The sequence below is a fragment of the Eretmochelys imbricata genome, chromosome 6 (assembly GCF_965152235.1).
Source record: "Eretmochelys imbricata isolate rEreImb1 chromosome 6, rEreImb1.hap1, whole genome shotgun sequence".
Taxonomy (NCBI): Eukaryota; Metazoa; Chordata; order Testudines; family Cheloniidae; genus Eretmochelys; species Eretmochelys imbricata.
Window position 1 is genome coordinate 68,403,847 of NC_135577.1, and position 13,857 is coordinate 68,417,703.

The window sequence follows — 13,857 nt, forward strand, 5'->3', positions numbered from 1 at the left end:
ACCTGCCCCTTTCTGTGCCTTGAAACTCCAATGCTCTGGAGGTCTTGGGAAGTGCTGCTGGAGGTGTTTGTAGTACTCATCATGATTCTCCAGGATAAAGTGATCCTTCCCCCTGTCATCTACCTGATGGACAATCTTGACTGTCCCTAAATGTACACAGGCACAAATAACTACATCAGAGAGCTTCACTGTCAGGCTTTGTAGATTAGAAACATATAGCAAGAGAGGGATAAATCCATTATTTCTCCCAGTACTTCTGAGAATGCTCTGGAACAGCTATTGTTGCTGCTGAGAGGGCCCTCACAATGTAGCCTAGGAAGAGTTGTAGGAATCAAATACAATGTAGCTGTGGCTTTGGAGCTGTTGGGTCCATTTCAGCAATGAATTTTACAACTTTGACCAGCATATCAACTTTGCAACAAAGCCAGTTCAGAGGTCAGTTGACCAGGGGTCACTCCTGAAGCTAGATCTCTCTCCAGCAACACACAACCGGTAGGCTAGCTACCCACTATTTTGTCTCCTTTAAATATGGATGAAGGTCTTTTCCCACTGAATTCTTTTATCCCGTGGATGATGGGGCAGATCACAACTTTGCAGGGTCTACACAGATAAGAGCATAGGGCTCATATGTTAGCAAAACCAAAAATAGTTTCAGGGACTGCCCCAGTGCCCCGCCCTCGCCAATTTCTTTGGCTTTACAACCACATTTTTCTTGTTTCTTTAAAATGCTTTTCTCCCCTCTGTAGCCGTGTGAAAGACCCATACAAGCTGCAGGGGAAACTGACTAAACATCCTGAGGAAACAGTGAATCGGACTATTCACAAAATGCTGCCAAATACACATAGTGAACAAACTGAAGAGAGAAAACATTTTCTTTAATCTCTTTTTGTTATAGTGGTCTTCAGTATTACTTGTAACCATAATAGAGAGATTTTGGACAGAAGTCTGGTTAAATTGATGGTGCCCCTTTAATAACTTCCTACCTCAAGCTCTAGGCACTTGTTCAATTATTTAAAATTCACACAAGGACAAATAAACATCCAAACAAACAACTTGTCCATTCAAATCTGCCTCAATTGCCAAATGATAGAATACAAAGAATATAAGATTATCCAGATTCTTAATACTTTCTTCTCCCATCCCCATAAGCCCAGGAAAATAGACAGACCTTTCAATGTATCCCAAAAAAGTCATCTGTAGGACCAATGAAGCATGTGAGTTCCAGAGTCAAGGATCCCTCACGGTGCAGAGAGCTCTCTGCGTGCAGCAGCAAACAAGCAGGCTGCAGCATTCTGCACTAACGAGTTTTCCAGATGGGCTCTAGCTGTGGCCCACATAGAGTGCACTTCATTATGAGGCACTAGTCCTTTGGAATTAAAAGTGTTAATATAGTTAAATCAAGAAACTCCTATAGATTTTACAACAGTTGCCCATATTTCTTATTTCAGAGTAACAGCCGTGTTAGTCTGTATTCGCAAAAAAAAAAGGAGTACTTGTGGCACCTTAGAGACTAACCAATTTATTTGAGCATGAGCTTTCGTGAGCTACAGCTCACTTCATCAGAAGTGAGCTGTAGCTCACGAAAGCTCATGCTCAAATAAATTGGTTAGTCTCTAAGGTGCCACAAGTACTCCTTTTTTTTTTTCCATATTTCTTAGTTCATAACACTTGATTCAAAGTCACTAATCTTGTGGTTCCAGGCTGCTTCCTGTGTACTTGGGCCTGGCCAGATCATCCATCCACCATATAAAACCATGCACAGGAATTGGACATTACCAAAGTAGAGCTCCTGCTCAAAGGCGTTCTTAGTGGTATAGAAGTATTTCCCAACATGGGAGTTCAGCTGTTCCTGGTTCTTCAAAAGAGATGTTGGTCTAAGACACTTCTTTCCTATTATATGAGCTGTACTGTTTGTACCAACTGGGTCATCTGTCCAAAGCACCCGCGGGCAGTAAGCTGGTACCCTGACAGAAAAGAAACATGCTGTTAGCCTAGCATAGGCTTATAGTGGGAGCAATTAGTGGGAAAAGGGGACCATATGGGCAAGAGTGCCCTTTTGCTGTATTTATCAAAAATTGCATTTAATATCGATTGTATGCTGTTCTAAAAATATTCAAATAGCTCTCAACTCAGCATTCCAGGAATATTTACATTACCTATCTCATCTTGATATGCTGCTTCATTACATAAACACTCTTTTTTGCCACAGCACACCTCCCCTGTGCTTCATTCAGCACAGTTTGGCTGGTGTGCAACAATCTGATATTTTTTGCTCACTGTTTAATGTGTGTTCCACAACCTCATTCCCTGCACTCACTTCCTTGCCTTCTCACAAAGAAAAAAAAAGTCGCTGATGTCTTGGGAGGAGAGATGGGGATACATTTATCTTTGTGCACACTTCACAATTTTGGGAGATGCTCAGATAGGTGATAGGCATCATATCAAATATACAAATATAAGGCCATGCTAGCCACTCTGTGGGGAACAAAGAGATCTCTTTAAGATGAATTTTAAATTGAATACTTACCAGGATACCTATGCATGTCAGGGGGGTAGGGATGGGAAATGATCACCATAAACAGCTGGTCAGGATGGCTTCTTGTGAGTGTGCATGGTCACTACACCAGATGAAAGGCCATCCTGTCTCAAAGACCAAGAGTATCGCTTTAAACATTTCTGTTCCCTGGAGCAATTTGAAGATCATCTGCATCACTCCATTGGCTATCTGCCATCATAGCACTTTAGCATCATCTGGGTGGGTAGAATCAGTGAATCCATTTCCCTCTGCAGAGTACCTCTGCATGGAACTGCCAGCCAGGCTGAAAGCACCTCTCGGAGGAGGATAGCTGAGCATCTGTAACAGACCTGGTCCTCAGTAAGCCACCCAAACCCACTAGAATTATGTGTGTCAGAGCAATAACCAAGTTATATGATTCACCTGAGACCCCATTCCTTGACTGAGGATCTATGGAGTAGCACTTATATAATGGCATCAGAAGAAGCCATGTTTTACCCCTCCATCTCCCAAAGCAAGGAAAGATACTGTGCTGGCAGTCACTATTAAATGAGAAGTCTTGCATCTCAGTTATTGCAACATGCTCTTCTCTGGCCTGGATAAATGAAAACTTCCCCTGCTCATATCCATTCAGAATGCTGCTATAAAGATCATTTTCCTAACCTGTCACTTTGACCACATCACCCCTCTCTTTGCATCCCTACACTGGCTCCCCCTTCTCTATTGAATCAAACATAAGCTACTTGTCCTCACTTTCAAAGCCCTTCAGTCAATCCCACCCTTTCTATCATCTCTTATTCACTATTGAGATGTTGATGCTTGCTTCCGATTGGCCTGTGAAGCCAGCCTCCACTGCCCACTTATTAAATTTTCAAACAAACATCTTCGTGCTTTTTCCCATGCTGTCCCTCACATCTGGAAGAAACTCCCCATCAACATCTGCAAAATTCTCTCATTGTCATCTGTCAAGACTCTCCTCAAAACTTTCCTTTGCCACAATGCTTACAAAAAAACTTGCCCGCAGGTAGGCTGTTGGTGTGCTGAGACCACTGCCTACCATGCTGGCCAATATTGTCTTATTGTTTCCTCACAGTCCCCCTTCCCCCCTGCCCTCATCTGTCTATATCTATCTGTTGTCTCTTGTCTTATATTTAGATTATAAGATCTTTGGGATGGGGCTCATCTTTATGTTCTGTGTTTGTGCAGTGCCTAGCACAACAGGTCTCGGTGCATGACTGGGGCTCCTAGGCGCTATGGCAATATAAATAATAACATAAGGATAATGTTAGTCTGACAATGAAAACGTGGGTATTAGCTCACTTTGAAAAGCCTATGTAGAGCTGACTGGGAATTTTCCAGTGGAACATTTTTCTGTCAAAAAATGCTGATTTATCAAAACATTTTGTGGGAATGTGTCAATTTTGATGAAACTTTCCCAGAAATCTGTCTGTTCCCTCCCAGCTAGCCTGCCTCCCTGGTTCCTGGACAGTCTAACTGGATGACAGTTGGGCAGCCTGGGCTCCTAAAGTCCTTCGCTTTGCAGCAGCCTGCTTGGTGGCTGCCAGACAGACAGACAAATTCCAGGGCTTTCAGGACTTCCTGGCTCCTGGACAGTCCCCCAAGCAGGCAGCTGTGGAGCTGGGAAGCCCTGGGAGCCTTGGCTACCAAGCTCCCAGGTGCCTTGGCAGCTTACTTGGTAGACTGCCACAAAGCCACAGCTCCCAGGGAGCTTGGGGAACATATTTTGTTTCGGAAAAACCAATACATTCCTGTTTCAGTGTTTCTGAAACAAAGCAAAACGCACTCCCAGTTCCTCAAAGAATTTCTTGGTTTTGGATCTTCGAAGCATTTTCCAAAACTTTGTATGTTTTCCTACAGAACTGGGAATGTATTTGCCACGCAGTTCTAAGCCAAAAGAGGGAATTGCATATACTGTGCTATTACACCTGTTGAATGAGTCCTTCTCACCTGTAATAAACTGGAAGCAGAGTCTCTGGTTTCTTCTCCACATGGCTCTGGGGACTGACTTCCACGACATCTTCTTCTGCTTGAATTGCATCCAATAATCTCAACTCGCTTTCAGAAGAGAGTTCATCCCTGATTCTGTTCCAGTCAAACTTTTGTTTCTTGAAGCCATGGACATTCCCCTGAATCCAACCACCCCAGGCAGACTGCTGATTCACAATCCACTGAGCTGTGGACCTATTCAGCTTCTCCAACAGCATTTGCTCCCATCCCCGGGCCTCGCTCTTTGATTCTTGAATGTTATCCATGGGTACTCTCTTTGCCTGTCTTCTGGTCATGGAGGATGATAACATTTCATAGGATTCTGTCAGGAATGTCTGTGTGGCAGGAGATTCACAAGGAAGAGAAGGAGTAATAGGTGGCAGAGATGACTCTTTGAGTGAGCTGTCCAGTTTGGTTCTCTGCAGTCTCTCTTCCATGGGGACTTTAACCCTGGTGTCCTTAGGTGAGGAAAAATCCAATTTCATATGGCGAGGTGGTTGCTTCAGAGGGCTAAGCTTGAATGGTTGTTGCCCTACTTTCTTAGCAATGGGTTCTCTCCTTTTTGGCTTTTGGATGATGTCAGAAGCATTGTAGAGATCCTTGAAATCATACTCTTTATATGGCAGGCTTTGCAGTCCTCTGTGCTTCACAACTTCCTTGGAGAATCTCAGGTCTGTGGCTATCTTCAAGAAGTACTTTTTCTGGTAGAGCTTATAGTGCTGCTTGGAAAGGCAAAAGTCTTGCAAGGGCGTGGAGGCCTTTGTAGTCTGACAGCTCACAGTAGAGCCGCTGCGCGACACCAAGCGCCCGGCTGGATCATTGCTGTCCTCAGAAACTGTGAGCCTCAGTTCAGCATCAAGAGGGAATGGATTATTGCTGTTGTAAAAGGCTGATATTTTCATCCTGCCAGCAACAGTGAAACACCTCAGTGCGGCTGCAGACAAAACACTTTAAAACATAAAGATCAGTTTGAAGAGCTATGTTAATACATCAGCGTCTCATGGTTCTCCAAGGGATTGCTGGAGTCCATCAAAATAATGAATGTTACAAAGAAGAAGGTCACCCCAGTTTATCCCATTCCATCATGCAGGAAAGGGGAGCTCCACCATAGCAACTTCCCCTATTGCTAGTTGAAGCATCTTTTAACACTGAAGATGCATTCAGTTTGCATTTCTAGAAGACACACTTCCCTAGCACCAGCTGGTGTGAAGCTGATTTGGCATGGGAATAGGACAGCAGGTCAGCAATGGTGCTGACAGAGCTGGTATAATTAACTCCTTACCCAGGTTCAGCGAAGCAATTAAATACATGCTTAAACTCCACTGAAAAGGGACTTAAGCATGTGCTTAAGTGCTTTGTTGAACTGAAGCCTACATTTCTGTGAATGGTAAAGGAAGGACAAAGGAGAAAAGGAATGGAGAATGGGACAAAGAGTGAGAAAGAGAAAAAGAAAATAAGCAAAGATCCACTCTCTTTCCCATTAACTTGTTCTCTTTATTCTTTGATACAGCCATTCCACACCACAGGCAGAGCATAGGCAGATGAAATTCACACTACTCCCACATCATCCTACCCTGACAGAGAGGAGCGCCCATCTACGAGTGAAAAAGACTAGTTCCATTTACTTTATTCATTCAGTCCTACCATATTTTATCACGCTTCCTTCCGTTCCACCCCTCAATCAATACTGCTCTTCCATGCTGTAAGAGTCACACAGATATATCTTTTGACCTTTTTAGACCTTTTATAGGGAGTTGTTCCTGCTTACAAAAGTTGCTGGATTGATAGCCTTGGAAAATGAAGGGCTCCCTTTGTCCAGAGAACAGGTGGGAGTCATGGAAGCTTTCCCACCCCATCAGGATGCCTCACCCAGACCTGAAGGGACCTTTAAGTATCCCTACTCTGTCAGCCTTTCTGCCTATACTTCCATTTAGAAAGGTGGTTTTGTAACAGACAGTTGTCCAATAGGATCTCTGGCCTCCAAATTCATTTAATAAAGTTCACTTCATCCACCCAGTGGGAACAACAACTTTTGTTCACTACTACTCTCAGCGGGATTTGAACCAGAAACATTGAGATGAAACACTCAGTGCATAACCAATTCCCTGAACCATCATACCCCACCTAATTTACTTTTCCTATCAGTCAGCACTTGCTGTTTGGCTCATATGATGTCGGATTCCACTGATATTATATATGAACTCTACTGAAGCTAGCAAAAAACAAAAAATCACCACCTAGAAAGGCAGGAAAGACTTTGTATTTACCTTACAGACTGGATCCTACAAGTCTTGGTCTTGTACAAACAGGCACAATCAACTATTCCTTGCATGCTAAATCTCAGTTTCTTTGGATCTCAAAGGCCCAACCCCAAACTGTTTACAGTAGTTGCCTGGCAACTGGTGATGTACCTCAATTCCACCAAGTGTCATTTGTCCCTATAGACAATCAGTAATTCATTTTTAAATAAAGCTCCCTATTTTTAAATAACGGCAACACTTACTTATTATTGAGAGCTACCTCATTTTGTTAGGGATTTTTTTTTAAATCTTCAATTTTACATTATCTTTTATTAATTGCTGTTAGAGCCTTTTATGCAACACTATATAAGGTCTAATCAGCATTCCTACATAAATCTGATTTTTTATGGGACAAATATTTGTGCTTAGCATAAACACAGTGTAGAAGTTCTCATTCAGAGAACATTATTTTTGGCTCCCCACAGTATTGTGTTAAATTTTGATCCTATGATAGATTGTGAGTTCTTCAGGGGAGAGATTTCTTATATTATGTATCTTGTGTAGTGCTGAACATGTTGTCAGCCCTTAACAAGTGAAAAAATAAGATGGGAATAACTTTGAATTTTTTTAGACTAATTTCAAAATGGGCCTACTTTATTTTACAACAAAACTTGCCTCACTTTTGTTATTACTTTTTATTTGTGAAGTTTCAACAATTTACAAACATTTACAAATAGAGATAGTCCCCTGCCTTAAGTAGGTTACAGTCCAAAAGATGAACAGAAAGAAGACAAAAGCACATTGGGACACCCAGAGGACAGCAATAACTTATCTAAGAGAGATAATACTGGAAGAGATTTGTCCAGAATGAATACAACTATATAATCCCCTTTCATTGCAAAGGCGCTGACCTCTCACTTACACGCTTATTGCAATTGCAATGGCCTGACAGTCCGTTCACTGTCTGTAAATAGCCTGAGAACAACATGCTCCAGTAACAGCCCCAGTATGCCCCACTTCACACCCCCAACACACACTAGGCTTGTGGAGGTGTCAGCACAGAGAGATTCTAGCAGATCTACTCAAATCAGGCAACCTCCTTATGCCGGTTTCTGCTCCCTTTATGCCACCCAAGAAGTGTAAAGGGGGATGGGGCAGAACAGAGAATCAGGCCTTCAACCTTCAAATCTTTCCTTTAAAAAGCACATTTCTTTCAATTAGCTGACCTCCACTTCAGTGCTATTCATTTCTCCTTCTTTGCCTTGCCTTGTTCTCCAGCGTAAAAATGTGTTCATTCATTCAAAACATTTCACCTTGTTTGTTGGTACTTTCACCCCTTCCTTCATTTGTTCTTCTTCTTTGTCTGTTGTCATTTCATTTAGGCTGTAAGATCTTTGGGACATGAACAGTGACTTTACTTCTGGAGAGCACCATGCAAGCTTTTGTAGTGCTATATAGATATTCCATCCTCCTCATGCAGGCTGACTAGCTCTGTTTCTAATAGAGCAATGAATACATAGCACCAGGAAATCTCTTCCCCACCTTAACCTGGGCCCCAGTCTACAAGAGATTTATTTTCAGCCATGATCAACTGGAAGAAGTTTGCTTGAGCAGAATACAGTAAGGATAGAGCCAGGGTGGAAAGGAGAACAAGGCAATTAATGCCTTCCTACACACTCTACCCTCCCGGGGAAACTCTGAGGGCTTGTCTACATGGTCAGTTAGGTCAGTTTGCCATGCACTATAATTTACAGTGTGTTGCAGGCTAGAGCACTATGTCGCCATGTGAACCCTGCTACTCACACTAAAAGTTCTAGTGTGCTTTGATCAACAGCTGCTTTACACAGTAGTACGTCAAAGTGCACTGAGGAACTTTTAGTGCACACCCTGCCTTGGTGCGTACTAAATTCCTGTGTGGATAAGCTCTGAGTTTTTCTAACTCAGCAGTTCTTCCTGTGTGTTTTTCCCAATCTGATGTGGTGAAGGGCTCCTTCCCAGTGTAATACAACCACTAATCTACCAATCAACAACAGGATGTTTATTTGCCATTGTAGTTTCTTTATTAAGCCTATTGGCAAGTGCTTTGGAAACAACCTGTTTCAAAACCATCAGGACACTGCAGTCTACAATTAACTCAATTGTTTTATAAACTTTGGTCCAATACTTGCCAATATGGAAACGAACCCAGAAATGGGTTGGGCAAGCTACAACCTCTTCAGCATATGCAAGAGGGGGCATGGTTTACAGTATCTAAATTTTGATAATGTTCCACAATTTCAATCAGCATTTTGTTTTGTTTCTGAACAGGAAAGAAAGACAGCATTCTTCTTAGCAGCCCATGCACGTGTCTAAACCCAGTTTGAAAGTCAACCCCCCCGGTTATCACCACATAAGAGATGCAGAGCCTTGAGGTAGGTATTTGGAGACTAGAGCTGCTCCCACTCACTGAGTACATTGAGGGTATGTTTACACTGCAATTAAAAACCTGCAGTTGGCCCATGTCAGCTGACTCAGGCTCGTGAGGCTTGGGCTAAGGGGCTGTTTAATTGCAGTTTAGATGTTCAGGCTTGAGCTGAAGCCTGAGGTCTGCGTCCCTCCCCGCTTGCGGGGTCCTAGAGCTCTGGCCCGAACATCTACACAGCTGTTACAAAGCAAGTCCAACTTTACCCCTGTAGCCCTAGGCAGGATCATGCTTAGTCATTCTGTGGGGATGGTGCAAGCGCAGTACGGTCACACTTAGGATATAGAGGAAGGGTGTGAGAGGATATGTGAGAGGATATAGAGCATGCTCAGTGGGGATGGGATTTTAGGAGATTTAGCTGCTAAATATCTAAGAAATCTCTACTGAGCATATGCAAACTGATTTTTTCAAAGGCTGTTAACATGACCAAAGTGAGGCAGATTTTCACAGCAAAAGATCCATCCCCGATAAAAAGGCCATCCATCCCCTTACCACAGGGGTTCTGAAACAGGGGGTCCCCTCATGGGGTAGCAAGGTTCCTACATGGAGGGGGGGGTCACAAACTGTCATCCTCCACTCCAAGTCTTGCCTTGCCGCCATTATTTATAATGGTGCTAAATATATTAAAAAGTGTTTTTAATATATAAGGGGGGTTGCACTCAGAAGCTTGCTATGTGAAAGGATCACCAGTACCAAAGTTTGAAAACCACTCTGCCTTTTCAGATTTCATGTTCCTGCTCTAAAGACTGGAAGCACTAGAGCTTTTCAAGGAAAGGTCACTACAATATTTTAACATGGGCAAAACAACATATTTTTTCCCTAGTCCAGTTCTTTAAAAAAAACTGACTTCTTTTGGCTTAAATTAAAAAAAAATTCAGCCTGATGGAGACATTTGGCATGGAAAATTTTATCCCAAATGCTTAACGCTGGATAAAGTTATAAGCAACTGAAAACAGAGTCTTATAATGGGAAGTCTCTGGCATCCTTCATAATAGGCAGTGCTCCCAGCCCCACCTATAATATTTGATGCGGTATAATATTTGAGCCCTTCTTTACACAACATGGAGAAGCCCAATATCCCGATGATTAGTGCACTCACATAGGATGTGGGAGATTGGGGTTCAAGTCCCCATTTAGAATTAGGCAGAATGGGTAATTGACTGCGTCTCCCACAGCCTGGTGAGCATTCAGACTGTTGAGCGTAAGCAGATGCACCTCTCAGAGCCAGCAGGTCTTCGGTAGCTTTATGCAGAGCCACCAGCATAAAAGTTGGCACTTACGAGGTTAGATGGGTGTTTTGAGGATCTAAACTTTTGAGAAGGTTCCTTCTCCACTCTGAATTCTAGGGTACAGATGTGGGGATCCGCATGATAGACTCCCTAAGCTTATTTCTACCAATATAGGTTAAAACTTCCCCAAAGCACAAAGTCTTTGCCCTTGGATTAGGTAAAACGCTGCCACCACCAAGTGATTTAACGATCAGGGAAAGGACCACTTGGAGTTCCTATTTCCCCAAAATATCCCCCCAAGCCGTTACACCCCCTTTCCTGGGGAGATGTGAGAATAAACAAGATGAGCACAAACCAGCCTTGGATTTTTAAGACCCAAAAAACCCAGTCAGATTCTTAAAAAACAGAACTTTGTTAGAAGAACAAAAAAAGATAAGAGAACAACTCTGTAAGATCAGAATGGAAGATAATCTTACAGGCAATCAGATTCAAAACATAGAGAATCCCTCTAGGCAAAACCTTAAGTTACAAAAAGACACAAAAACAGGAATACACATTTCCTCCCCCACAACGAATTTACAAGCCAAAACAAAGAAAACCTAACGCATTTTCTAGCTAGATTACTTACTAACTTTACAGGAGTTGGAGGGCTTACATCCTTGATCTGTTCCCAGCAAAGGTATCAAACAGCCAGACAAAAGCCTTTTTCCCCCCCTCCAGATTTGAAAGTATCTTGTCTCCTCATTGGTCATTTTGGGTCAGGTGCCAGCCAGGTTACCTTAGCTTCTTAACTCTTTACAGATGAAAGGATTTTGCCTCTGGCCAGGAGGGATTTTATAGCACTGTATACAGAAAGGTGGTTACCCTTCCCTTTATATTTATGACGACTTAGGTACCTGACCCCCTTTGTGGTTCTAGTCCTGAGTGTCTTTCACTGAGTTCATGAAGATTTAAGGAACCATGTAGCTATTTCTTAAAATTGTACAAGGTGAATTGAAACGGTGAATTTGAAAGGGATAATTTTAAAGTAAGGCTTCCTTTGATATCTTTATGAACTAGCCCATTTTCTGAGATCACCAATACATATGGGACTGATGAGGGCCTATCTGAATGTAAAGCAAGTCTGCTGGCCAATCATGGCTCTGTCATGTCAGTTCTGGCTTATTAGGGCTATAAAGAGCTCCCCAAAGATATAATTGAATTCAACCTGGAGTATTCTGAAGAAGCTGTAAACTACATGCCGTGACACACACAAATAGGTTGTTCATTGATGTTCCCTTTTACACAGAGAGCTTTCATTATAAGGCTGTTGTAGAGCTGGGATTCCAAACACAATCACCATACAAAAATAGCTGACTAAACTACTTGTTCCCACCTAACTCAGTCCCATGTTAGCAATTATCCATGACTGGCTATTTGATCTTTTTCTCTCTGAAAATCCCACACCTTTGTGATGACCTAATGATCCACAGCCGTCCATTCGGGCTTCCTATTCTGGCAGGAGCAGCAAAGCTATATGAAATCAATGTTTTTGAAACAAATATCTGAGAAGGAAACCTATAGAAATTATTAGAAGCCCAGTAGACTGACACTTGAGTCCTTAAACCAAATTTGGAAGGGACATAAACGGTAGTTTAGGTTGCTTGCACTTCAGAAATAGGCTAGCCAGCAAACATGTTTAAGTGGCAAAGAAGTGTAACATGCTCTGATTTTGCATTCAATGAGTGTACCAAATGGATGCAACTTTCACAGACTTAGTATTTCCAAGAACTAAACTCAGGCCCTGGTGGAAGTGGTACAAATCTCACTGCATTGAATGGGAATTGTGGGTATTTATAACAGGGTGAATTTAGCTCTGGAATATTTGTGATGATGCAATATGTAGGAGGATGTGGGAGAATTCCATTTTTGACTTAGACTCTCAATTTTTTTCTGCTATACCCTCTTTCCCGTTCAGGATAAAAGTTACATTAATTAGACCAAGCCCTATCCCCATCAAAGTCAATGAGAGTTTTGCAATGGACTTCAATTATATACGGATTTCACTGGTTTTGCACTCCTATGGAATGCCAGATCATTGCAAATTGTACTACTTTATCCCTAACATGTTATGTAAAATTTACAACACTGCTTGCATCACAGATTATTGTGGCCCAAAGGTTTCACCCTTACACCAAATTGAATTTGGCTTCCAGGGCAGATCCAAGCCTTTTTCCACAAACACCTCAAAGGCAAACAGGGGGAACGCACTGAAAGCAGAAACATGATGCATTGCTGAGTCTGTCTGGTTTGGGTTTTATACATAAAGTGTCAAATTCTGCTCTCTGCTATGCTGGCTCAACCACACTGAAGGTCCTGTGTTTGCACAGCCATATCTGAGCAGCAGGTGGTTCAATTAATTTGCATTGTCAGGGGATTATTTTCTTTTAAAAATCTAAGAGAGGGGCTAGGAGGTACTTCTGGAGAAAGTGACTGGCAAATCCTAACACTGATTTTATTTTACAGGAAAATAACTTTATTTCTGCCTTGATGGTTAAACCACTTGTTCACAGCCTAATTGCCTCCTTCCCAAATTAATACAACACTTGCTCTCATGAATTTTTTATACATGCATCACCACCTTCCATTCTGCCCCAAATTCTACAGCTATAATCATCTTCCTTGGTCAATCCTCGGATCCTCCCTATTGGCTCCCTTTTGCCACCCATATCAAATTCAACCGTTTTGTTCTCACCTTTGAGGCCTTACACCACTGTGCCCCAGACTACATTTCTGATCTCATTGCTGACCATGTTTTTTCCACCTCCTCTGCTCCGTCAATTACAGTAGTTTCAACATCTCTTTGGCATTCTTATCCCACAGCTTTCTCTGCCCCTTTCTCTATGCTGCCTCCCATGCATGAAACACTCTCCCAATCAGTTCACCTGGTCACCGAGCTCCTCATTCAAAATGTTCCTAAAAAGTCACTTCTGCCATGTTACCTGCAGTGAGTTAATTCAAACATGCACAAACAAAAGAAAATCCATCATTACATATGTGTAGAGTGGAACTATGCAGATGTGCACATGCCAACACTGAGCAACTGTGTGATTTTTATGTCACCTTTCTCCCACTCCCTTCATTATTAGTTTATCATAATTTGCCACAGAACTTCTATACATTGAGTAAAGTACCTATCACTTTAAAAGTAGCACTGAAAAATTTTTTTTGTTAGGCTCCATATAGTGCATACGAATCTAATAGCTAACAATTTTCCATACTGCATTTTCAGTGTTCCCACTTTCTTTCACGGTGACCAGTCATAGGAAAATGGATGAGAGGAGCGCCCATTAGAACTAGCCCAAACTTAATCTTCATATAATTAGCCACACAGTACAGGAGGGAAATGCAGTAAGTCGAGTTATT

General features: G+C 42.2%; 1 protein-coding gene across 1 annotated transcript in view; it reads right to left on the reverse strand.

The window, feature by feature from the left end:
* Positions 1 to 13,857, reverse strand: part of HEATR4 (HEAT repeat containing 4) — a 68,576-nt gene that overhangs the window by 46,108 nt on the left and 8,611 nt on the right. The window contains exons 2-4 of the mRNA XM_077818768.1: positions 4,484 to 5,456; positions 1,777 to 1,964; positions 3 to 146 (exon numbers count right to left, since the gene is read on the reverse strand). Coding sequence (XP_077674894.1) covers positions 3 to 146; positions 1,777 to 1,964; positions 4,484 to 5,456 — 1,305 coding nt within the window. The remainder of the gene's footprint in view (positions 1 to 2; positions 147 to 1,776; positions 1,965 to 4,483; positions 5,457 to 13,857) is intronic.